Raw genomic sequence first — 27,192 nt, 5'->3', positions numbered from 1 at the left:
TAAGATTTTTATATACTTGCAAATGTATTTCGCAAGTCATTTTCCTGGTATTCGAGTTAACTTTTCTTAACCTTTCTCTGAATATAAATTTTGATTTTGTATAATTAAGATGTCTTATTTTTAGTTACTTTCTTCAATAAATCGTTCAAATTTATAGTAATTTAATAAATTAAGTTCAATCAAAGCTTCGATTCGTTATAGAGAAGCTCCTGAAAATAAATATAAACATAAATTATTAAGCTTAATTGCTGCAATATAAGTCGATATAAAGAGCAAAATAATTAAAAATATTCTCTGAATTTATATAAAATAATTAATTTAATTTGTAAACTGCACAAAATACAACACAAACAATAAATTTTTCGAGAGAAATTCTATAAAATTATTCTAGAAAGGTAGCAACTCCCGATAGGTCTCGAACGTATAAGACGAGTTCTATGACTAATTTGTCGACATTTTATTTAAGAAACGAGCTAAAGAATTTCCATTAAACTTTTTAAATTAAATTACAAAATATTTATCATTTTTTTAAAAGGAAAAAAGTAAAAAAAATAATAAAAAAAAACGTAAGAGATATCCCGAGAAAAAGCGAAAATATTTTCATCAATCAAATTACGAGATGAAACGCTCCGACTTATAAGCAACAGTGTAGACTCTACAATCTCACAGGATGAGTGAAAGTGACAAGTCAAGGATAAATGACAGCAAAGAATGACGGGATATAATGAGACAGTGAACAGTGAAGAAGTGCGCGCGCATCGGAGGCGTCACAGCTGCCTCTTCTCGTTGGCGAATGTGACTTGTAAACCAAGAACATTAGCGTTGATTTATACCCACTGATCTTACTTAATTGCTGTTGTAACTGAATTTAAATTTACCGTCGTCGTTTTCAAGAGAAATATTTTCTCCCTTAACAGTATCCACACACACATACACACAGACACACACACGCACACAGTAAATGCTGTATCAGCCTGCAAGGAATCTTCTTTTTAAAACTTTATTTTATATCCCCGCAAATGCAATTAACGGTATAAAGAATTATGCAAGCTGTCAATGAATAATATTTAAAGTTTTTCTCAGATTAAAATGTATATAAATTAATTTATACGTTGATTAAATGGATTATTTTTATTATTTCAACTTTGTTCGACTTTAATTATAATTTATGATTTTTGTAATTATAATTATTTAAATATAAAGCTTACTATTAAATGAAACGGTAATTATTGAAGTTATTAATGTAATAAATTTATATTAATAAGGAATTTTATTTTATTTTATTTATTTTTTTTTTAATTTTAAGAGATTATTTAAGAGTTTATTCTTTTATTAGTTAATTCTTTTTATTGAATTTTACTGCAAAAATTTTTGCGTTTTTTAAGTAATTTAAACGTAATTTTGTTTGATTCATTCTTGTGTATTTATATAATGATTAATAAGTAAATAATTATATTAAAAAATTTACTTTTTAATTCATTGACAGCTTGCAAAAGACTGTTTAAATTTTAAAAATTTAAAGTTTTTTGACCAATTTTGTTAGGTTTAATACATTTTTCCTGTATAATCAGCAAACAAAATAAGATTAATTATTAATATTAATTAAATGAATTTAACCCATTAAAACTGAATTAATTATACATAAAATATTTTAGAATCGCACTATATTTTAACATAAATTTGATATTTCTAGATTTATTTTAATGTCTAAATATCTATTACTCCCCTTCACTTGGGCTTAGAAGCGTTATCTAAAGTAACTTTACAAAGCCTGTAATCGCATAAAAATTACTAAAAACACTTTTAGACGAGACGTACAAAGTCTTTGCATTGAAGCAGATTTAAAGAAAAGTTTAGTCAGCAGAAATAGTTTTTTATTTTATTTTTTCCTTATTCTCCTCGATTCCTACCTACGCTACTAACAAACAAGAACGGCAAAACCTGTCGTTCAATCGATACATGCTGGTGTTTTAACGGCTGCAATTTTTCTTTTCCACAGTAGCATAGCTTCACATTTGGCACGAACAATCTTCGATTTGTTACCATCTGACGAAACGTTTCCCTTTGCCAAATACCATCTTGCCCATTAAGGCAATAAAAATTGTTTAGAATCTACAATAAATATTATGTTCCAATTTATTTGGATCTTATTTTTTTGTTTTGTTTTTGTTTTAAGAAAGAATAAAAGATAAACAATGCGCGCTCCGTGTATAATGCGCAAGCAAAGTTTATGCGTTATTTAATTTATTATTCGTTTTTTTTACAATTATTCCTTTATTATTCCAAGTAGGAAAACTTATATGTATTATTTATAATGCATATTTATAAATTTAAATCGCTTGTACACAACCTAAATACATCGTAAAGTATTAAAAAACTCTTTCTATATTTTAAAGGCGTATAACCTAGAATTATAATAAAATTTAATTTTTGTTTCGGTTGCGTTATTATAATAATTGATTTTAATTTGGAATTAGCTCGAAATCTAATTAAGGAAACGTTCGGATATACAGTTAAATATATAATTAAGCTATTATATAAATAAAATTAAGCTTTATATTGTGATATTTCCGTATAGGAGTGCTCTTTTAGATTTAAAATATTGTTCACTGCTAAGTGGATTTTGTAGATTATAATATTGTGAATTTCTATGGAATATAATTTTAAATTTGAGATTCGAAGTAATTAACGAATGACTGAAGATTACCTTCATAAAAGCATAGTGAGATAACATATCACCAAGTCATTAGGTGAAGTAATCCAGCTAGACCACAAGATGGTGATTACTGTCATTTAAACTATCATCCTTTTGATAGATTTTCTCTTTGTTCATTTTACTAATTAATTAAAGCAGACAATTAGAATTTTCTATATGATTTTATTGAAATGATCTGTAGGTAAAACTAGAAATATTATTTCGAATCAAATTAATTAGAGAATACTTTTGTTTCAATGTAATTCACGAGAATAGAATTAAATAACAAATTTTTACACTACACTTATAATTAGACGTTGAGGCTTTAAAATTACAATTAAATAAAGAATTTTTATGTTTTAGGACTCTAAAATGGCTCGAGAAGTAACTTAAACACAAATTTCTTCAGTTTAGGGGAAGTACAGTATATTATGTAAATTACACTAAACCCTAGTTTACATTACTTTAGCGTATAAAATAAGGTAATTTTAATTGTATTTATTATATTTAATGAATTTATATTAAAATTATATAATTATTAAATGATTTAATATTGGAATACCTGTAGATACGAAAGAGAAATCAAGAGAAAAAATTAAATTTTAATTCAGAAGCCAATCAGATAACTTCAAGTATAAGCAAACATTACTTTAAATTATGTTTATATTATATAACAGAGTATAGTAAGTTATACATTTAAGTTATAACCCATAAAACTGTAAGTTATTATTGTACTGCAATGCCTAAATACATCGTAAACTATTAAGATCACTTACTACTATTCCAGGATGCTTAAATAATATGCATGTAGGATAATGTTCTTATAGGAAATATATGAATAATTCTACAGACGATTTCATGTAAAAATAGAACAGGAAAAAATTTGTAACTGAAAACAGTTTCTAATCAGGAATAAATTACTGAATATGCAAATTCTACGCTTAAAATTGACTTATATATCTAACTAAAGTCATCCCTATGTTATTTATATAACACTTCCTTAAACTTTCTTTGTGCTGACTAATTTAATTGCATTCTTCCGAAGTTTGGAATGCGATTAAATTATTTATATCTTAATTTAATAAACGAGGAAATATAAATAATATATATAATTGGAGAATACTAATTATGAAATAAAACTTCATATTTATGTAATATACAGGTTAAAAGATAAAAATCTTTATCGCTTCTCTAATTAAAATTCGTGTGTTAAAAACGCGACGCCCTAAGCTGCAATTTAGGGCCTCGTGTTACGGAGTCTATAGCTTAGGGCCTCACATTTTTACATCGTTATTTGCTGGAGGGAATTTATATGTTACAGCTTAGGGTCACAACAAATCAAAGTTAATCAAAACTTAATAATTATATTTTGGACTTGCATTTGTTTAATTTGAAAATATATTAACTCATCTTAAAATTTATAATTCGATAAATAAATCCACATTTTAAATATGTGAAAGGCCTAATTACGATAGTCTGAGTGTGCGCGACATCTCATTAATATTAAAATATGCTACAGTAACCCATTGAGAAAAATAGCAGGCCCTTGTTATTTTTTAAATACAAATTAGAAGGACCAGATTCCATAAGATAAAAACAGATTCAACTTTCATATTTTCTATATAAAATTACAGTTTAGAACATTAATATTGATAATTTTAAGTTATAAAATCAATTAAATTGTTAATTATTAATAATTTTTAAATTGTAAACTTATAAATTAAATATTTTATAAACGAAAAAAGTTTTTTTAATGTTTATATACACTTTGTTTTATATAAATACCTAAATATATATTATTTAAGAATTAAAATATGTAAATATTTTAATAATAAATAAATAAAATTGAGTAACTTTTTAAAATATTTAAAAATATCTGAAAAATTAATTAAAAGAAATCCGGTTGATTCGAGCCCTCCTACAGTTAAGAGGGGCGGGAAAAGGATTAGAGGTGCAGTGACGTCATAAAACTCACTCCCCCAAATAGTGTCGGTAGTAAGTGAGATCGATCGGACTAATTTCTATTCCCGTTTAAGAAAGAAAGGAAACAACACCAACTCTTAAAAAAGTTATTTTTAAAAATATGCATGCAAGGCGAAAATTTACCGGTACCATACATGTGGGCAGATATCTCCTTCCAACTCGTTCGCTGCACCGATGACAAGATATTCGGCAATCTCAGAATGGGTGATAGAGTTTGTTGGAACAGTCCGACCATTCGTTGCCTGATTCGCCTGCAGAAATTGTCGGTGGTGTTGCTGCCGGAAGCTTTTCTATTGGACTATCTAATAACCAATAGGGCGTCAGCGCGCCACATTATGGGCGGTTCTAGGAAATCAAGACATTTTTTTTTTTCTTTTCTTCCTTCTTCTTCTTCCTCTGTACCACACTTCAATGCTTTGGTTTGCTTGATTGCGCTTTGTAAATCCTTAAACGTGTTTGTAAATAAACTTTTTAAATAATATATTATTACCTATTGGTTATTTCTCTTATCAATTGTTGTTTCTCCCCCTTTATATTAATGTATAAAGTGTTGGATTTGAATGTTGTTACGTCAATCAAACGGTGTTTTATCTATATTCTAATTAATGCCGATCTTGTTATAGAACCATTCTTTAATTATAGATTAATTATACTTTAAAATTAAATTAATTTATTTATATTTTTAATAGTTGAGATAATCAGAAAATGGCATCAAATTCTAAGTCTATTAAAGTCTAACACGTGGCTTTAGACAATATTTCTTTCATTTGTCACTTTATTTCTATTAATTTTAATCTAAATATACATTAATTTTCGACTTAATTATTGAAATTTCAAAGCCTGTATTTATCCTGAAATTAATGGAAGTAGATGTGAAATTATATTTTTATTTTCTCTCTTAACGGCTTATTGTTTTAATGTGCTTATTTTATTCGAATAATTTTAATTAAATTAATATATTTTGTTATAAATATTGCGTTAAATATAATTTTCGCTGATCTTAATTAAGCATTAACTAGAATTATTCGAGTTCGATTCCCGTTTAGAATAAGCTCTAATATTTTTCCAAGATAATTATATAATGAAAAATAATTAGTTTTATTTAATTCTTTTTATCATATATATCTCACTTAACAACGATAATTTCGATAAGTAGGCCGAGTTTTTCATTAAACAGCGAATGAAATTACGTATCAAAGTACTGTACAGTACATAATCTACTTTCTTCACATCAATAAAACAACCCAATTCCTGAATAATTTATAAATATAGGCTATATTCAATATAAACAGACCCGCAATTAAATTAGAGAGCCTAATTTAGAATTAGAATTACATCTTGTAAATAAGTTATTAAATAGAATTAAAGTTAACGTCCTTAAATTAATTACAATTAATATTAAGATATTCATACAGTTTTTTAAAGTGAGATAAGGAGTTTAATTTGATTCCGATCGTTAATGGACTAGTCCTAAGGGTTCCAATAGATTTGCAAGTCACTCACCGGGATAGAAATGTAGATAACTAATACCATTAAGGATTCAGTACGTCCAGCAATTACATGATTACATTGGGGACTGAAGAACAGCAGAACAGTTGGTCTCATTACCCTTGAAGATTGCATTGAATCTTTAGGAGAAGCCGTTGGAGAGAATATATAAACGCATTCATCTATGTGTATAAGGCTTCTGCGATTATCTAAAGGGCAAAAGTTATTAACCATTATCCTCATCAAACCAACGTATCAGTCTGTTTAAGTCTGATAGAAGTTGGTTAAGTTTAGGCTTTGTGAATTCCTTACCTTCAAAAGATAAGGTTGCAGAAGGGTGTTTATAATGAAAAGAGCTAATAAAACAATTTAAACAATGGAAATTGTCAAGACAATCTGTGATTATAACGCAGAATTTTGAGTCATTCAACAGAATTCTTCTGCTCTATTCGTCTTAGAATCGGAGTGGTAAGGAGGAAACACGAATTTAAAAAAATCATATAATAAATTATGAATTGGCTCTAAAAAACTTAAATTTTTAATAATGAAACAGGTTTTTTATTGAATTTAATTCATTATCAAAGATTTAACTTAGCTTTAAAGAAAGAAAAACAAAAAAATACAAGTAGACTCGTAAATCTTCGTTTGTTTTGTTTGATCTTGGAGGATAAAATTTGAAAATAAAGATCATTTTTAAGCAATTTGCGTTCAGAAATATAACTTTGATTTAATAAAAAAAAAAGAAAAAAAAACGTAAAGAGTTGACTTTAAAGAAATTTTTAAAGAACGAATTCATAAAAGCCTGCATATTAAAAATAAAAAATAAAAAAATAAAACTGATTTCTTCCAAAAACTGTTGCCGAAACAAAAGATTATCCACGTGTTGATTGACTGGAGCAGCAAAAATTTTCTGTTGAACGGTGGAAAAAAACCGTAGAATATATAATATATGATTTCTTTTAAAAAATTTAATAAATCACTCGCGAATTTCACTTAAAATTTATTAAATTTTTGAACCAGAATTTTTGAAAATTCTTCTAGAGATAGATAAAGCCTAGAAATTAGGAACTGCTAGAAAATGAGAGGAAGCAAGCAACGCCGTCAACAATCAACAGAGCTGTCAGTGTGTGTAGAAGCAGTCGACTGTAGTATTCTGTGTTAGTGTGAGTCTTGTTATAAATATTCAGCAGAGTACAGAATGAACTCTCCTTCTCTTGTTAGCTTGAGTGGCAGTCCTTGACGGGGTGACGATGTCGACTAATGTTGGTGTCACTGTTTTGTCAATGTCAGGATGTAGGTCTTTCCCTCGAATTAGGATTCTCTTGTTGATGATCCGACTACCTCTGTTAATTGTGGACTACCAAATTGTTCAATCGGTTAGCTCTATATTGCTACGATAATTGGAGTTTCAATTTCGTTAATAGCGTAGGGAAGTATCAAGATCTTTAATTTAATTAACGAAAATTGTCTATTTTAAAGATTATTCTGTATTTTAATACCTGTTCCATAAAAAAAATAATAGGATAAAGTCTAGATAATCTGCCCGAAATACTAGATCAGTTGGTGTAAGTAGGCCTTTGAGATTCGTTAAATTTAACCGAATAAAATTGCTTCTGTAGTGTTTTATTTATATAATTGTAGTCGAACACGTGAATAATATTATTTACATTTTGTTTATATATTATCCACGTATACCTTGTTTATAAATAGGACTTATTATACTAGTGTAGTTTCGAATTAGCAAAAGGAAGTAAACTTAGTCAAAAATAAGACAAAATACACAAGTCTTATTTATAAACAAGATCTACATGGATAATATATAAACAAAATTGAAACATTTAAGGACATAGAGGCACAAAGAATTAACATAATTTAAATTCACACGGAAGCATTATCATCGATACATTTATATAAAAATTCTATCAAAAATGGCAGTAAATCACAGGGAAATTTTGTAAAGAAAATGAGTTTTTTGCTCCAGTTTAGATCGTAAAATCGGTAAAAAAAATTAGTTCATAAATTCAATAAGTAAAGTTATTCTACAAAAATAACTTTTACACAATATAATTTCGTCATTTTTTTCGAAAATAGAATGCATTTTAGTATTTGAGATGATGATGATCTTGGTGATATTACAGCAAAGAACTAGCAAATCATTGTCCCGGTAGCTGCATTAACTTGCTTGGAGCAGTGATCCATTCTCTAAGATCATTAATAAGCGGTATCAACAGACATTGAACAGGTCGGGGTTGACTATCAACAAAATCGAATAACGCTACATTGCTTAACAATGAAAATGAGCGAACTTTACAACATCTGAATATATCCTACGATTCTGAAAGTAGTGGATAATATTTTTTAGAAATTCAAAAGAAACGAAAAAATGAAAAATATTCTATAGAATAAGTTAACGTTAAGATTTTAATAATATGAGTGTTATGCTTAACTTTTTTCCTATACAAATAATGTGCTGTTTACATCACATTTTTTGAAGGATAAAGTGCTTTCGCTTAGGCACACTACAGTGATTACATTAACGGAACAGATATCAAACTTTTGCTATTAGAAAACGGGCAAGCAGCCAATAAACATTATTTAGTTTAGTGGATTTTTGAATACAATATTCAGAAATTGTCAACTAAGTTGAAAAAATAAAGTTCTTAATACCAATAATCCGGCAGAAAGTAAGTGAAACGTAGTAGTTTTGTCAGATCCTGAAGGTCAAAATTGAAATATAGTAGTCTTTTTAAAACCTGAAATCCACTAAAATTGAAATTTAGTATTTCTTTCAGAGCCTGAAATCTACTAAACTTGAAATGTAGTTCTTTTTTAGAGCCTGAAATCCACAAAAATTGAAATATAGTGGGTTTTTTTATTGCCTGAAATCTAGTAAAATTATACTCTTAGTAATGAAAATAATATTAATTGATTCAAATTAAGTGCCTGCAGATTTTAGTTTTCAGCATAACAGATTGATGAAGTTTTCAAGCTGTTTCATTCGGAAGTTTCAAGCTGGATTTATTAAATAAAGGAAAAGTTTTAATGAAATATTTATGCTAAAATAAACAAAAATACAGTGAAATTATTAATTAAAAATAGGTTAAAATTTATTTGTGAGTTGCCTTCGGGAAATTAACAACAATTAAATATGGTTAACTGAGGAAGAAATGAGAACAAATAAACATAAGTAAATAGTAAAATTGATAATAAAACATAGTCTAAACATTGAAAATATATTAAAATTTACTGCCTTAATTATATTTTTAAACGATAAAAAGTATTTGCTGATGTAAATTTTCATTAAACTTTCAAAAAATTATCAAACAAAATAACCTTTATCTAGTGATGCCAAATTTGGACATCATTTTTAAATTGCCTTAAGTCGAAAGAATAATTTATATTTATAAATATAATTATAAATAAATATCAAAATAGAAGCGTTTATTCTTCTGACAAGACTATGAATTCGAAATTCGTTTACTCGTATTAAATAAATAAGAAAGGTTGTATCAAAATTATAAATAAATAAGGTGAAAATACATTTTATTTTACTAAATTGTTTAACTGTTACTAAATAAATTTATTTTATTAAATACTAAATATACTTTCCAATTAAATTATGCTAATATAAAGGTAAACTTTTAATAAATTAGAATAAAATCAACTTACTGTAGGGACTATTAAGTTAAATAATGCGCATGAAGACAATGTGCAGTTTATTATAATTTTATTAATTAAATGTCTTGCATAATGTTAAAATGGTCTATAAATATAAAAATATGATTTTTATTATATTTTTTTAACCCTCTTTCTTGTCGCCTCAATCTCTTCCCTTCTTCAGCCTGTATCATTAAGTAGGCTCTAGCAACTAGTAATAATAACAATATATTTTTTATATTAATGTACAGTAGGTAGCTTCGTGTAGAAAGAAATTCACTAAACGAAACTGTGGCCGTGTGGGACCGAACCCACGCTTTAAAACACGTGTTTATAGTATTTCTGGTGAGCAAAGATATCTTCCTCTGTTTAAATCTTATTCCTCTCTTTGAGTTGCATGCGGCTTATGTACTGTACTTTGCTAAGATTTAGACAATAGTTTAGTTCTTTCTTAATGCAACGAATACAATTTTTAAAGTTTACAAATGAATTTATTATGCATATATATGCTTAAAGCTTCATACACACAACTTAAGAATGTTGTGCATATCATACTTTACATATGTACAGTACAGTACAGTACAATACAGATTTAATTAGTAAATTTAGGATATATATAGGAGAACGATGTTCCAATGCCAAATTTCATTTAATGATTTTAATATTTTCTAAGAAATACAAGATCTCGGAACAGTTTGTGTTTTTCTTTCCTGTATTCACGGAAAATCTTTTATATCCTCTTTTTCTTCTTATAGTAAATTGAACTAACCTTCTTATATTTCAACATTATAGAATCTGGTTTCTATTCCCTTAAATATCGGCAGCACCTGTCTTAAAAGGCTAAAGTTTGCTTTCCCCGAGGCACCTGCCACAGCTAAAACTGGGAGAATATCAGGATCTCCCATCGAAGATCCCAAAAGAAGTAACATGAGAGGGTTCGGATGCTCCAATGGATAACAGTAAAGAATCTAAGTCTTGGGGCCTTTGTGGGTAATCTGACCACCTGTGTTTTTAGTAGAAAATCTAACAAAATTGATATCTCTCTCTCTTTTTTTTTTATATAAAGAAAATTAATTATTAAGGCATTTTCTATTGCTAAAAAAAGATATATTTGCTTTAAAATTTTATATAAAATGAGAATTTAACTGAAGACCCACTCCCAAATTAATTTTATTAAATGATTTCTTTGTATACTCACTATCCATTTCATTCTTTATCGACTGGATTTTTTCCCTTTCATCTTTGCCACTTTGTAATTTCAACAATTCTTCATTTTGAATAAATAGTCTAAAATAAAAATATATCAAATTTTATACAGCTAACTATTCTTTTTTCTCTCTCTTTTTTTCTTTGTATTTTACCGCATATTTTATAATTAAATATTCATAATTTTAAGGGAATATCTCCAGTCAATATAATTAATTTTTTAAATAAAATTTAGCATAATTTTATTAATTTTTATGATATTTCTACTCTTAATTTCTTACGAAATTAATTCTATATCTAAAGTTATTAAATTGATAAATAAACAAACAACTCTAAAGCTTCATCTAACCGAGCTATAACGTATTTTAATTTTGTAAAAATCAAGTTTAAATGTATTCTAATTTAAAAAACTCCCGATTAAAACTGAAAATTAAATTTTTTAAGGCGAAAAAAATTTAAATTTTAACTAATTTTCTTCATTAACATAGAAAATATCCTTTAACTTCTTCTTCCTCTTCCTTAAATAAATAAAGCTGATATTAATTTACTATAAAAGTTTACTTTTTATTTATCAATTCAGCATTTTCGTAATATTCTAATCCAGAAAATATATCGATTTTTAGAAGATCGTAAAGAGTTATATTACAAAGAAGAAGGGGGATGCTGAAGTTTTTTAAGCGCTGAATTATATTAATGCGCGCGCAGTTTGAAATTTACGATTCAATCTCGACATAATATATATAAAAATAGCTGTTCCTGGGATCTACAGGTCCGCATTGCAATCCTAATGCACAAAGAGGATACTTCTTTCCAGTCAGTTGGACAAGAGCCATCTCGATCGCATACCTTCTTCCTAGTCGTCCAATAGCGCATCAGAGGGAGTAGAGGGTGAGTTAGATATCGCTGACGCACTAGGACCATTCCATGTCGAATACTTTTGGTATAAATTTCACGATATTTCTTTTCTAGGATATGTGACATGGTACTGAAATTTCATAGAGTTTTAGAGCCACCATCCTTTGATATTACTTCTATTATAAGGGGGGTTATCCATCTACACGAAAAAACTACCCCTCCATAATAGAATATTGCTTATAAACACTTTAAAAATATAACTTTCTACGTCATTAAACTATAAATTTAATCTGAATGGTGTATTTTTTTCTGTATATATGTATATAATGCGCTTAGAGACTTGGAAAACATTCATTATTATTAGAATGAATTTTATTTTTGTAATATCTCTTAGTGCACAATAGGAACTGGAAGATAGCGTATCTTTTGTGGAATATCATCTTAGTCATCGGACTGGACTGCCAAAAGTGACTAAGTGCATCGATTCTTTCCCCCATTGCCCTCTCCCCTCCGGAAGCAGAGAATTAATTAAACAACTTTCAGGAAAATCGGTTCCTCTTTTCGTACCGCCAACCATCTGATTTAATAAAGATATGGAGACAAGTTATTATGTGGCCGAAGGGGGGAATGAATTCAGAGGTTTGTGTTGTACAATGGGCGATCATTTACCCCACTCTATAGCCACACGTGCTGAGAGTTGGCTGTCTTTAGTAGCAGACAGTAATCCTCTGGGATGACAATAGTCGGTAGGGATACACACGTTTTGGGGTGTTGCATCCTCCTATGGATTGTTTCTATTGTAAGTAGATACGGTTTCAGATGGAAGACGGTTTTTCCCCAAGGGACAAGTGCAACCTAATTAAAACGTTGCACGAAACGTCTCCCTATTTTGGATTGAAGATATTCTCTATCGGTTTTAGAAGGAATTGTTTAAATTCAGCAACCGAAAACTTCATTTTCTCTTGATTGTAGATACTGAAAACTAATCTTCTAACCTTATTTTGTTTTGATAAGTCTTTCCTTTCATAATATATATTTATTTTTTTTAATATAAAAATAAAAAACAAATAAAATAAATCATTTTTTAATTTAATATTATTCTTTTGTAATTAATTTATTTATGAATAACCGAAACTTTATCCGAGGGGAATATTTACTTTGTATTATTTTAATTAACAAATATTGGTTCAAATTAATGAACAAAAATATATCTATTAATTTAAACCAGTATATGATATAAAACTGATTATAATTTTTAATGAAATTTAAGTCTGTAAATTAAAATTAAAGCGTAATTAATATAATTTTAGAGCGAACAAAAGCAAAGGTGCTGTACAGTCGAATGCAAATGAAACTGTTTAAGCTAATTAAATATAAAAAAAAAATAAAAAACGATTAGTTAAAACACATTAAATCTGTAGACGTATCAATCCAATTTTCGATCAGTAAACTTGATTTAGTTCGCCATACGTGATTATACAAACATAGGAAAAAGTTGATATGGCATCGGTAAGTCTTCATCTTCCTGCATATGCAGCTAGCAAAAGCCCTGGCTGTGTAAAACGTTGTTAATCCCCACACAATGACGGACGCCTGGAGACACAAAAGTTACTGAGATCTACAACACAGTGAGAAGGTATATCACTTATTTGACAATATTCGTTTACTATATCCTAACTGGATTTCCTCTTTTAGACTCCGCCTTGTCAATTGGCTGCCACTGACAGCTGCTACAATATAGGCAACCTTCTGTGCTTTCCCGGCTATTTTCTTATATTAATACGCTTGTTTTGCCGTAAATTTTATTAAATTTATAAAATATATTGTGTTTTTTTTATTGCTTATATTATATAAAATGTATATAAAGCGTTTAAAATTGTAAATGTCTCTTTTTATTTCCATTCATAAAGGCACCTTTTATACTTTCTTAATTATATTCGCAAGCTTATTTTCCCGTAAAATATACTAAATTTGCTAAATTTATTATGATTTTTTTATTATTTATATTATATAAAATGTATATAAAACGTTTAAAATCGTAATTTAAAGAGCCTACAATATGATAGGTCACTTTCATTTCGATTCATATAAGCACCTTCTATACTTTCTTAATTATATTCACAAGCTTATTTTCCCGTAAAATATATTAAATTTACTAAATACTATAACTTTATATTATTTATAACTTATTTATAACATATAAAAATTTATTTTAAAAAATGATTTAAGACATTGATTGTAAGACACGCCTTACAATGTGATGAGTTTGGCTTATTTCAAATCATTGATTGTTCCAATTTAATTAATAATAAACACTTAGAAAATATAAATTTATAACTAATAATATGTAAATTTTATAAATTTTATTTAATATCAAATTAAATTAATAAATTATTGATAAAATCTTACCTTTATGAGGCATCGTCTCGTCCGTTAGGACTTCTCTTAAATCTCTATTTCCCGTGACTAATTTTTTTCTTTTTATCAAAAAAATAGCAAAAAATGAAGTTTTTTTGGACTAGTGAAGCAGGATCCTTCTAATATTAGAGCAAAACTCTAATGCAATTTTCCTTACTTTTTATTTTTTTATTGTTTTTTGCTGATCCCTAAAAGAAATAAAACAGTTTCTTATAGACTTTTATACAGTTAAAACCTCATTTATAATTCTATTATAATATTAAAAACACTTTTTTATAAGTTAAAATTTATCTAAACGCGTTAATTCCTTTACAAATTTAATTTTATTATCATGCACTTAACATATAATATACAATAAATTATAGATTATAATTAAGTTTAAAGTATATAAAACACTTTTAAGTGGTGTAAAACAGCATGAAATTCGATTATTTTCTATAAATATTTATGTAAACAGCCATTAAAGCGTTAAAAAAAATCCGGTTTTTGTGAGGTTTATCAGCCAGCGCGCGCTTAAATTATGTTTAACCTTGTTTAGTTTTACCGATATCATCCTCTCGAGAATATAATAAATTGTAACACATGCCTTATAAAGTAAAATTAATGATATTTTAGATGAAACTTTCCCCAACTTTATACTAAACATTGAAAAGATTGATGGATTTTGACATCAGGTCATTGATTATAATTCTGTCATTTTCTCTTGTCATCGAGTACATTCAGCCTGCCCTTTCTCCTGTTAAACACTACTATTTTTAGCTCTTATTTATTAGGATATTAAAGCTGTTTTCCCTGATGTTTTAAGCGTTTTATAAAGGTAAATAATTTCAAATTCGCATTAAAACTTAAACACGTTTAAGTAAGGTCTGTGAAGGTCTGCAATGAGAAGATCTGCAATGAAACACAACATAATTTTCCATTGTATTTTTTTTTCATAATCTGAATGGATGCAGATCCATTTCAAGTGGTGTATTCGTGTTTTTTCTACAATGGAAATAATGATTCGAGAATTTTCGTACGAAGGACACACCTTATACCTTATACCACTATATAATTTACCTTAGCGAAGATCTGTTTTCATGAATGGGTGCAGAAGCCATTTGTACAAGTTCTGTGAGAAATCACCGTCGCACGTGCGATCGGACGTCGGCGTGAAAAAGCTCACGTCCGTTCAGACGGATCGACTGACTGCACGTGCTCAGTTGACAAAAGGATCTGGTTGACGTCAGCCGACCGTAGCGAATTTGTTTGGAGTCTACCTCGTGGACCCCTAAGAGAGTTAGCTGGATGTAACTCGATGCTGTATCTCGTTCTCAAACTTTTGACGTATCTATTATGATTGGATGAAGCTGTGAAGTGACTACTACCATTCATGTATATCACGATATACCTTATTTTTAATTATATATAAATAATTGGGGAGATGCATTATATATAAAAGACTCGTTTAAGAGTTGGAGTAAGTGCTGTAGTGTGTTTGCTCGTATTTAATGGCGTTATATAAATATATATATATATATATATAATATTTGATTGTGTCCTATTTTTTGAAGTTTTCTGTATCTTTCCCACACCTAATCGATCTGCTAGTCACGACCTCCCGCGTGTCATCGCACATGCTCTGTTGTGCTCTTCTTATCGGTCGTTGGGCAATGAGGCACAATAGATAAGCCAATGAGATGGTCCTTGGAATTGTCCTTTGCTCATCTTCTGATCAGTAATTTTCAAATCCAAATAGTCTGAGCAATATTTTTCGATGCATTATTATTATTTCTTTTTTTTTTGGAGTGATGTAGATATGATTTTTTTTTTCTTTTTACAAAACGACTGATCCCATTATGCATCGAATACTAAGTACTTCTTTCCCTTCTTATTTTCGTCGTAAATGCTTTTTTGATGGGGAAATTTTTATTGCATCACTTTATGCGCGATATAAAATCAAATTCCAAATAAACTCCGCTTGAAATTTAAGATTTTTAGACGAAATTTTAACAAATGAAACCGGTGAAGTAAAGCTGTAACCTTAAATAAAGTAGAATTGATTATAGTCGCATGAATAAAATTGCATTGCTGTTAATTCATAGTTTGATGTATAAATTCTGCTTATAGGATATATTTATTTTATCATTTTGAATGTCTATTTATTTATTGCATTCACCAAATATAAAAATAGTGTGGTTAAACACAGTTGGGATAAGAAATGTGACGTAGATATATGCAAATTGCATTTCTATTGGATGATTTGTAGATTATTTAGTGGATCCATCAAATAAAATTTAGTAAAAAGTAAAAAAAAAAAAAAAACATTAAGTACTTTATAAGATAATTTATGGATCCACAATATGTAGCTAAGCATATGTTCAATACTCTCACTAACTTCATCTAGTGGTGTCAACAATATGCATTTATTGTGATAAAAACTTATTTTAAATTCTTATTTTTCAATATAACAGAAGGATATATGGATTAGCTATTAAATCCACGAAATAAAATATGGATTTATACAGTACATAAGCTGCAGTTTAGGGCCTCGTGTTATGAGTCTATAGTTTAGATCCTCACATTTTTACCTATATCATCATTTAGTGGAAGAGAAAGGCCTGTTATATATTATAGCTTAGAGTCACAACAAGTCTAAGAAATTTTAAATAAGCTATCAATATACAATTTCTAAAACTGAGTTAGTTAATATGATAAAACTTAATTGAAATTAATTGAAAACCTGTTAAAATCAATCAAAAATGTTAAACTTTTGCTCAATTTTCTCATCCTCATCATCCTTAACATTTTAATTAATTAAATAAAATATAAAATGATAGTTTCTTCACACAGTATAATAAATATAGATAATTTTAAGCGATTTTTTAAGGTAAATTCCTTTAAAAAATAAGGTTTTTTTGGATAAATTCAAGCCATTAACTATGACCTATAAGCTGGGAGAGGCGATAAAAAATTATATGAAATTGGAAATTCTAAAAATTCTATCTACGTCTATGAAATTAAACAGGAATTACCCAACATCTGAGATTTGAAACTATAGAGTAACGTTGTCATATCAAACTTTATCTACCGGTTCCAAGAACAACTTCGCTAATGCACGTGCAAATTCTAAACTCACCTTTACGTGAGTAGAATGTTGAATTTAATACACTCCTACGATATCTCAGCTGAAAAAACAAAAATAATACAAATCTTTAAAGTGTTTGTACTTCTGGGCCTTGATTTTTATGAGGGAGTGAAGTTTATTAGTTGTGTTATAAAATGATTTTTTAAGACGGAAATTATGATTGGTCGATTTATTTAAAAAATTAGATTTACATTTATATATAGGCCTAAATATTTAAAATTAGGTTGAAATTATTGAAAATATTAATAAAAATAAGAGTAATGGAGCTTATTTTCATAGCCTTATTTCTATAATTAGATAATATAAATCGCTTTCTCTCCTAAGAGAAAATAGGAATTTTATGAATTACAAATTATAAATTAATTCAATTTATATTATGATTATCATTAAATCATATTCATATTTTAACTATTAAAATTAAAACTTAAATTACACTTAACAAAACACGTCGGCAGTTTTCGAATTATTTACTTTCAATAAATCATTTATACAGAAGGAAAGGGGAAAAAAAGGGAGGACAAGGTTTGCCGTCAAAGATTAATGAAATTGTCAAATCAAATTCTTTAGCTTTTAAACGAAACGGTTGAAAATAAGGAGGACAGAGTAAACTACAATGCAGATGTGGCTTTGACCCAAGAAGCCATCTGTTCTGTTTCGTGGTGAATGGCAAAGTGGGCACAAAAAGCCACCTAGCCATCACGTCTGTGGAAAAATAGGGGCGATTGAATAGCCTAGACCCCAACTACAAGACCGTAAAAGCCGAGAATAGAGACGTCTATCTATTGGAAAATAGTAGGAAAAAGGAAAGTCACTCCCGAGTTTTCGGCCAAGCTACACTTTTGCTAGCATCCACAACAAGCGTGAGAAATGTCCCGTTTTTGTAAGAATGTCACCCATAAGAATATTCTTCTCTTAGACGTGGCGTGTAACTCGCAACACGTGTGTAGGTTGGTGCGGTTCGATCAAAAACAAATTTCTTCTATTAGTTACGCTGAAAGTTTAAAGAAGTAATGCTGAAAATCTTAAAGACCTTATAATTTAAAGAGCTCGGGAGTGGAATAGCAATCTTAAAACGTAATAATTTAGCTTATAACTTATAATTTCTGTATACTCAACGAATTACAGATTATTAATTTCCTTACAGAAGATAAGATTAGATCATTTACTTTAGGGACAGAGTATGAATTAATCTACGTATAGGCCTAATAGAATTAAGGAATTTCTTTGTGTATTTAAATTTATATTATGTTTTAATATAATTAAACTCGGGTTTAAGTATGTTTAATATTACAAATAGGCTTTAAATTTGAAGTAGGACTTCGAAAAATTGACGTAGGACCTGAAAAATATGTTCTTTACAGCATATTTTTTCAAGTCCTACGTCAGTTTTTTTCCAATTTCTTAAAGTCCTACTTCAATTTTTAAAGATTTGTAGAACTTCAACCAGAAATCAAGTCTTTTTATGCCAATTTGACATTTAATTCGAAATATTTCGGATTTTTTTGTACTTAAATCTTATTTTTTGAATTGAATTTCGAATTTCTACAGGAACTTTAAACAAAATTAAATATTAAGAAATTTATAGGATATAACAAACAAGTGATAGATTTAAAACAGCTTATACTATGTTTTTTAATTTTTAATTCCTCTCTCATACATTTTTATCCATCTTAGCAAATTATATTAAAAATAAAATATAACAGGTTATGTTTGAATTAATTTCGAGAGTTCCTATTATTATTTAATCTTCGATTTAAATTTATTAAGGTTATTTTTGTAGTAAAGTCATGTTGACGACTCCAGCCAGCTGAGGTTCGGAGAATAACCTTATTATATTTTAAATATAACTTATTCTAAAATTATTCAGGTTTTATAATATAAACTAAATTATACATTTTACGTAGATTTGTATAATTATCTTATATTTAAATCCTAATTTAGGCTTTAAACACGAGCTAATAACACAGAAAACAGGAGAAAGAGGTAATGAAATTACCGTATTTTAAGGCAAAATTTTTCAAGGAAAACATAATAAAACGTACCTATAGGGTGTTAATTACGTTTTTAAATAATATTTAACCTTATAATTGAATTAGCTTACTGTAGGATCGTTTATACATCAGCTGATTATGAAAATTTACTTATTAAAAAAAGCATTATTAAAGGGTAAGCCCGTTTTAAAGAAAATAACCTGTTAAGGGAGGAAAGTACAGTAAACACAACAGGGTCTCGTTGTATAGAATATATTTTTCTAGCGGATTTATAGAAATGAAAAGAATGGCACGAATTCCTTTCTGCATACATCGGGTGGAAGGGGGGAGAGAAACAAGCTTCTCTAGTAGAAAATCGCCTGACTTCAAACACATAGTCGACTTAAAAACATCAAAAAGTACCGACTTCAAGAAGAGCGGAACGTATTGCCTGAAGCTTCCCTATTCTGGATGTCGCTAAAGAAGTCAGAACTGGGAAACCGGGTCTTTATCTCTACCTCATCCTCTAACGTCTGTCAGTAATAGGACAGAGAAGACCGGGGTATAGAAAGTGTCGCCCAGAATATGCTCCGAAATCACTAGTGTTGGTCTGTACAACTTTTTATAATCCTCTTAGCCATTGATGTTCGCGGGAAAGACTCAATGATAATCTACTGTCAAGTTAGCGAGAAGTATGTACTCTTCTATTGTCGATTCCTGAAATCGTGTCTCTGCGGATTGGATTTAAAGTAAACACAAGAACATACTTCGAATCACCCGATAATTCTGTAACATTTCTTCTTTTTTCCCGTATACAAAATATTATTTATTCCATTTTATTTTTTTTATAAAATACATTTCTTGTTACGTCATGGATTCGTCCCTCCTGCTCTAAACGGTTATAAAGATTATTAACGGTATTAAGCCTGTTAATTAAAGGAATAAGATCAATGATTATATAGTCTGGCCAAAAATGAGTTAACTTTTTCCTATTTAATTTCTAACGCTGTTTTAATGTAAGAGTTCGTTACACAAACTGTGTTGTTAACAGCACGCGCAGAAGCTTCATCGATTACCTCTGGTTGACTAATTTTTGGTTGACACCCTTTAAAATTTCTTAATCGTATATTTATTTACCTTTAAATCCGAATTATAGAGCTTACTTAACCGTTCTTAAGCCATACAAACAGTAAACGAGCGAGGGTTTGAGCCGGAGTGACGTAAAAGAATTTAATAATTATCCCGATAATCGATAAATAAATAGTAGATATAGAATTAAAAAATAATGGATTCGCCCGAGACGAGTTAAACGAATGATGGTTTCTACCTTTCACACCTCATTATTCACGATGCACCGGGGATCAACACACATTCAAAAATCTTCCGCAAGAACGCTTCTGCAAGAACGTCAATAAGCATTTGGTGCGTTAAAGAGAGACCGACAAAACTGAAGAATAGAAGGAAAAAAAAGGGAGGAAGCCACCTAGGAAGAAAAAGACTAGCAAATTAATTGGAAGAACGGCCACAGGTCCTCCATCCAATCTAACCTCGGAAATAACGACACAGAAAATACTAAACCCCCGACACACAATGTTATTAATCACCTCTTAGCATGGATCTCCGATAGTCTTAAGTGGTTGACTTGATGATGTTGTATTGATGTACGGATTACGGAATTTTCCTTCCTTTTGCGAGTACAAAGCTGTTATGACAAGAGGCTTCAAGTAACGGGATGCAATTAACTGAAAATGCTTTCAATGTCGTCATCGGTAAAATGGACACCGTATCAAATTCCTCTCGTAGTCCTTGTTACAGTTTACAAAATTCCAACCCCGAAACCAATTTAAATAAGAAAAAAAATCGTCTTGGATTTTATTCCGGATGATACGGAGAAGAGAGATGAAACACAATATCCTTACCCCGATCTTGTAAATTAGAAGCTGTAAAAGTATGGTACGAGTGTCATTAAAGTGTTCAATTCTGTTATAAATATAAAATGTCGAGAAGAAATCCATATGTAAGACCTTGGAGTTAATTCAGTTTCTTTGTTGGATTTCTACACTTATTTCTCATAAACCGGGCTATCGAGCTCTAATATTTTAATTAGTCTAATCAAAGCTCGAATCACTGTCCTAAATCCTAAATACAGGGCAAACACAGAACTTGCCTCTTCGATTGTCAATAAGGACTGAAGAAAATCTCAAAATAATTGCCAAAAATTTAACACAATTAAAAATAATTTTAATAAATTAGTTAAATTTATTAGTCTATTTTTAAACGGCGCTTTGTCCTGAGGTTATTATTATTTAGTTTTTTTATTATTTTTTTTTCTATTCAAGTTTACATTATCCATTCATTTGACAGCCGTCGTCACATTGCCTATTCTCCCTTTCGGGAATATATTTTGTAAGAAGTACCGACAATTAACAAAAATACAACCATCCAGAGTTTAGTGATATCCATTCTAAAGATTTCAATTATATTTTTTTCTAATCTCTCTCCCTCCCTATTTTTTTTTTCTTCTATGCACTTGCATTTTAACATACACATAAAAAATCCGAGATAACAATTAGAAAAGAGCTTTATCTGGCTCCTCTTTTTTTTAATTGCACTCTTTCTTTCTAATTATATGGAGGTATTTGCAGTACAATAGAGGGGACGGGGATGGTGTTTAGTCTGGATCTTCTTTGACGGTGTCAACTCTGAAATGGCTACAGTCCTGCGAAGTAATAACATGCTAATCGACCAGAAGGCGAGTCGAGCAGAAAACGAAAAGAAATTCGCGTTGTGCAGCGATTGTTTTTCTCTTACACAATCGATGAGAGGCTGCTACGAGTTGTAAAGAAGTTTACCCCCATACTTTTCTGACGTCACTAGAGTACTGGAGTGAAAAAGAATTTTCTGACATATGGAGGCCTCCGCGATCTCGCGCTCCTATATATTCCCCCGTTATTTTTATTATTATTTTTTTATTTAACCGACAACAGAATTTATGATACATAAGATTTAAAGAGTGGTTAATAAATTTTAAAAATAATAATAATAAAACTAATAAATTACGGTAATTACCCTACGATACAACGGTTTGCCAATATTATTATGATGTAATGTAAAGTATTGAAATCGTAAATTTAAATTAAAATATAATATAAATTATAGGTGTATTATCATTAATACTACAAAAACAATTAAGTGTATTATTTCTATTTTCTCTAAATTCTAATCAAATTATTATTATATTAACGTTAATGGTAATTAGTTTAATAATTAAATATATTTAAGACGCCATTTTAAATACGTAAAGTTTTTTATTTAAAAAAAAAATTTGAAAATAATTGGAAGTGGCAACCTGCGTAACAAACAAACTGCCATCTAGTGAATGAAATGAAAAGTATTAAGGTAATGCTATTATTTTTTTTTTTAAATATATTTTTATCATGAAAAAGTTTTAAAAATATATTAATTTTAAATTATTAAAAATAAATATTTAATTTGAATAAAATAAATATGAATTTTTTAAACAAATACAATTTTTTAATTTTTTTATTTTTCTCGGAAAATGGAAAAAAAAATTCATTTGAATAATTCAGTATCTTAAGTTTATTCAATAAATTATTAAAATTAATTTTAAAATAATTAATTGTAATTAATTATTTTTAAAGTCCTCTATACAAACTTAATATTTTTTTAAAATTATTTTTTAAATGGATTATTTAAAAGAATAATTAAAGATAATTCTTTAAAACCTTGCTTACTTTCTTTATAATTCATAGAATTATTTATTTCTATATTCTGTTACGTAATTTTGAATCAATTTTTAAAGAAATATTCGTTGAATATTCAATGTAAAAAACATAATTAAATCTTTCAGTATCTTGTCGATTAGATAGACAAACAGACAGGCAAAGCACTAACATAAGCCGCATTAAATGGTTTAGTATTTAGTCCGTCCGTCTGTCTATTTGATAAAGATCTAGAATATCGCGTGATTGAAACTTTTAAGATATAAATCCACGCTCAAAGCAAGGTTGAACCAAGAGATTTCGAGGATCCTGTCGTAAGTTTTTGGAAAAAAAATCGAGTAAAAACAATTTTAATCTTAAATAATTTCTAATAAATCTGTTAATGTTAATTATTTAATTTAGTTTGCGAATTATTTACATTTAAAAAAAATATATTTAACTAATTATTCGTTTTTTTTTAAAGAGCGCATCTTTAAAAAGCAATTTCAAAAGCAGAAAACATTAAAAAAATAAAATTAAATCATTAATTTTTTTACAAAATGCAATAAAGTATTTAAAATCACAATTAAATTTTCAAATTTTTCGAAAATTTTTGGGTAGGAACCATTAAATTTCTTCATCTGATTTAGTATCTACGTGCAGATTATACTTCGAAACTATTGTAAAAACTTCGTTTCTATCCCAAATTATGTTCAAGATATTAAATAAACGCGTACGAACAGACAAACAAACGGACGAATTTTTTATTATTGCTAAAAATTTGAATTAAAATATAATTATCGTAAGATTTACTTCAATAAACTTACTAATTTAGCTTCAATTAATATTATGAATCATATCAATATAACTATTTAAAATATAATTTAAAAAATATACATAATTAATTAAATTTTTTAGTATTTTTCCCTATAAAAAAGCACTAAATAATGTTAAAAAATTAATAAAAAATAACCCTGTTTACAATTATTTTTTATTTAAAGTAAATATCTAGAGACTTATAATTATGTAATATATATTTTTTTAAATAAGGATTTTAATAAAGAAATATTAATTATATAATTAAAATATTTAAAAAAAAATAAATTTCGGATTAATTAATATTTATTATTTTAACAATAAGTTAATAAAAATAAACATTTTAATTGGAACATTTATCACTAAAAATAGATTTAAAAAATGAAGTTTTCAGCTTAAATTATAATACATATATATTTATTTTTTAATTGCAATTACGTATAGGTTTGTTAATTATAGTTAAGGAAAACTTTAATAAACATAATAAAATAATTTATAAACATATTTTTATTGATTTTATGCGAAAAATACTTTATAAAAATCGAAAAATCTAATGTTTCTGCTTGAATAATCGGGAAAGTGTATTAATTACAAAGAATAGAAATTGAATAAAGTTATTCAATTGCACGAGCTACACAGACACACACAAGAAAAAAAATCTTTCGAATCAATAGAATCTGTTGTTTGGTATTCAATTTATTTTTAAAGGCCAATACTTTAAAGAAACACAAAAGGAGAAGATAATAAAACATCGGGATGACCAGAAATATTCTCGTGTTACTTCGGGGTGTCAAACTTTCTCGTCTCCTAAAGTGCACCGGAGCATGGTTCCTGTCTGACAGGCGATTCTCAAATTTTCGAACAGGTGGAAAAGTTAGACGGGGGTCGAAAATTACTAGAGGGAGGAGGAGGAAGAAAGAAAAAAAAAGAAAAGAGAACCAGGATGTTGTATAGAAGACCGCATACTCGTGTCAACGTTCAAAGTAAGTCGATCTTTTAACACTCTCGATCTCAAGCCAACGGTGAGCGAGAACCACACACATACAACACACAAACACCTTAAACGCGCGCACACACATACACACACACACGTTGTAACGTAACACCTTCGGCATTTAATACGTCAGGTTAGAATGGACACAGGCGATTGCGCATCAACTGGCTAAATGACTCGTTATTTCGTTGAAGAAAATCGTCCTTCCGGCGTTCATTCGGTCAACACACACACGCACACACACACACACACATACACACACGGGAGGATTTACCCAGGGTCGAAATTGAGCCTGCTTGCTCGTCCATCCAGGCGAGGTGATGCGCATTATGACCTCCGATTCTAGTCAACTGGATGGAGACACGCCTCGCCAACTTAACCCGGCTGAGCACGCGCAACCAAGCACGAGCTGACGGTAGAGTGGTGAAAAGGAGTGAGCTTGGAGACAACTGGAAGGGAGAACGAGCAAATTGATAATAATACCGAAGATTTAAGCTACATATGTAACCGAAACGCTTCGTGCGTAACACCTGACATCCCACTTTAAACGAAACGAAATCTGCGACCAGTTTAAACACGTCGGCGATCAGGTGTTCTATTTTTGGCACGTCACCAGACTATTTTCTTGTGTCTCTTTTTTTCTTTTTTTGTTTTTTCTATTATTAGAAACGGTAACTGACAAGTTTTTCGGTTAGAAAGGAGGAGATTAGGAAAATGATCGAAACTCCTTACGCACCTTTTTTACTTTTTTTTCTCTCTCTCTCTTTCTCTCTCTCTCTCTCCTCTTTCTTTCACTCAGCTGGTTCACGCCGAATGGCTGGGCTAATTTGCATTTTCTCGCCCCAAGTGACGCGGCTTTTAGGATAGTTTCTACGGGGTATAGGTAGAGAGACGTGCTTCCCAGTGGACCGGCCCTTCCAGTGTTCTGCTTAAATATGAAAACCACAGTCGGGTCTCTCTGGCGAGAGATGGTAGGAGGAACTCTCGCCCCCCCACGGTAACCGCCTTTCCCCGTACCCGGCTGGCGGGAACCCTAGTTGCTATGACGACAGACCATCGATCCGTTCCCGCGCTTCAATTTCGCTGTCCAATGAAGCGTTGTCCCTTGTGGCAGAACGCCGTCCGATTGACAAGAACCGTGGAGGGGGCTGGGACTCCGAAGGGAGGAAGATGTTCCTCTCCCCCCTCACTCCACCCCACCTTCACTCTCCCCACTCGCCGCTCGTGACACGCAGTACGAAAGGTTAATCACGCGAATTCATAGGCCAACATATTTGTACAGTAATGTCTGTACTTACGTCATAATAGTTTATAATCGGCCAAATACTTCTTCTTACACGAGATTTTTTTTTCTCTTAATACAGAACTTCTTTCTGGGACCCTTACCGAGTAAGCGCTTTGTAGGCCCCTTTTGAAACCAGGGCTCAAAGGGTTAATTACACGTATTAACTAAGGCCTTTTGTAATTAGGACAGGTCACGTGTTTGGCCACTAAAATACACCAGAAAAATACCTTTTTTTCTTTTCTTTCGTTTTCTTACGTAGATCGAGGCCAACAGAAGTCAATGTTCGCTTAGGCATTACCATTATTATTAAATTGTTTAGTGGCTTCACTTGTTGACTTGAAGTAGAAAATAATGAAGAAATTGTCTTAATATTTAGAAAAATTTATCTCGAGTTTAAGTTTTATTTATTATTTAATTTAAATATCTTTTTTTTAATAAATGTTCATCCAAAATACTCAGAATTCTTACCAAAAAAATAAGCAAAGCTTTAAAAGGAAATTCATTAGTTCGTTTAAGGATTAAAGAAGAGAGAAGAGGAGATTGTGTGTACTTCAAAGAAATAAAGTAAAGAAAAAAAAAGAAATTCAAGAAAACATTCTCTCGAGAATTTGTAGAAATTAAACAAAAAATTCATCTGGTGATTAAATAATAAGCGACTTCTCACTAATTCGCCGATACAGGGTAGCTCAAAAATCAGTTACTTCGTTCGAAACTTCACTTATAAACCCCACAAAACCCTGTTTAACACACACAAATCACTATTTGTAACACGCAAATTAAAACACGGTTAGCCGCCTTTTGGGCCGCCCTGTAACAATAAGAAATAGCTTATAAACACACTTATACACTTTTTTAAAATTTATTAGATAAGCTTTTAAGTCCAATAAATGTTTAATGTTAATTAAAGACGTGATAATTGGACCTTTCTATTTTAAAGATATTAAATGTTATGTGTGTGCGCGCGCGCGCTTGTTGA

General features: G+C 29.4%; 1 protein-coding gene across 3 annotated transcripts in view; it reads right to left on the bottom strand.

Moving 5' to 3' along the window:
* Positions 1-25,695, bottom strand: part of LOC136973901 (paired box protein Pax-6-like) — a 51,920-nt gene extending 26,225 nt beyond the window's left edge. Inside the window, exons 1-2 of one of the 3 annotated variants that reach the window (XM_067268702.1) lie at positions 25,668-25,695; positions 14,294-14,490 (exon numbers count right to left, since the gene is read on the bottom strand). In XM_067268702.1, the coding sequence (XP_067124803.1) occupies positions 14,294-14,306 (13 nt within the window). In that variant the 5' untranslated portion in view covers positions 14,307-14,490; positions 25,668-25,695. Of the gene's footprint in view, positions 1-4,801; positions 4,841-14,293; positions 14,491-25,667 lie in introns of those variants that run through there. The other 2 variants (XM_067268768.1, XM_067268827.1) reach the window with 2 other exon arrangements.
* Between the last annotated feature and the right edge of the window lie 1,497 nt (positions 25,696-27,192).

This window comes from Centruroides vittatus, unplaced genomic scaffold (genome assembly GCF_030686945.1).
Source record: "Centruroides vittatus isolate TY-2023 unplaced genomic scaffold, ASM3068694v2 contig_10, whole genome shotgun sequence".
Classification (NCBI taxonomy): domain Eukaryota; kingdom Metazoa; phylum Arthropoda; class Arachnida; order Scorpiones; family Buthidae; genus Centruroides; species Centruroides vittatus.
Note: the sequence above shows the minus strand (reverse complement) of the source record. Positions and strands in the feature narration are given on the sequence as shown.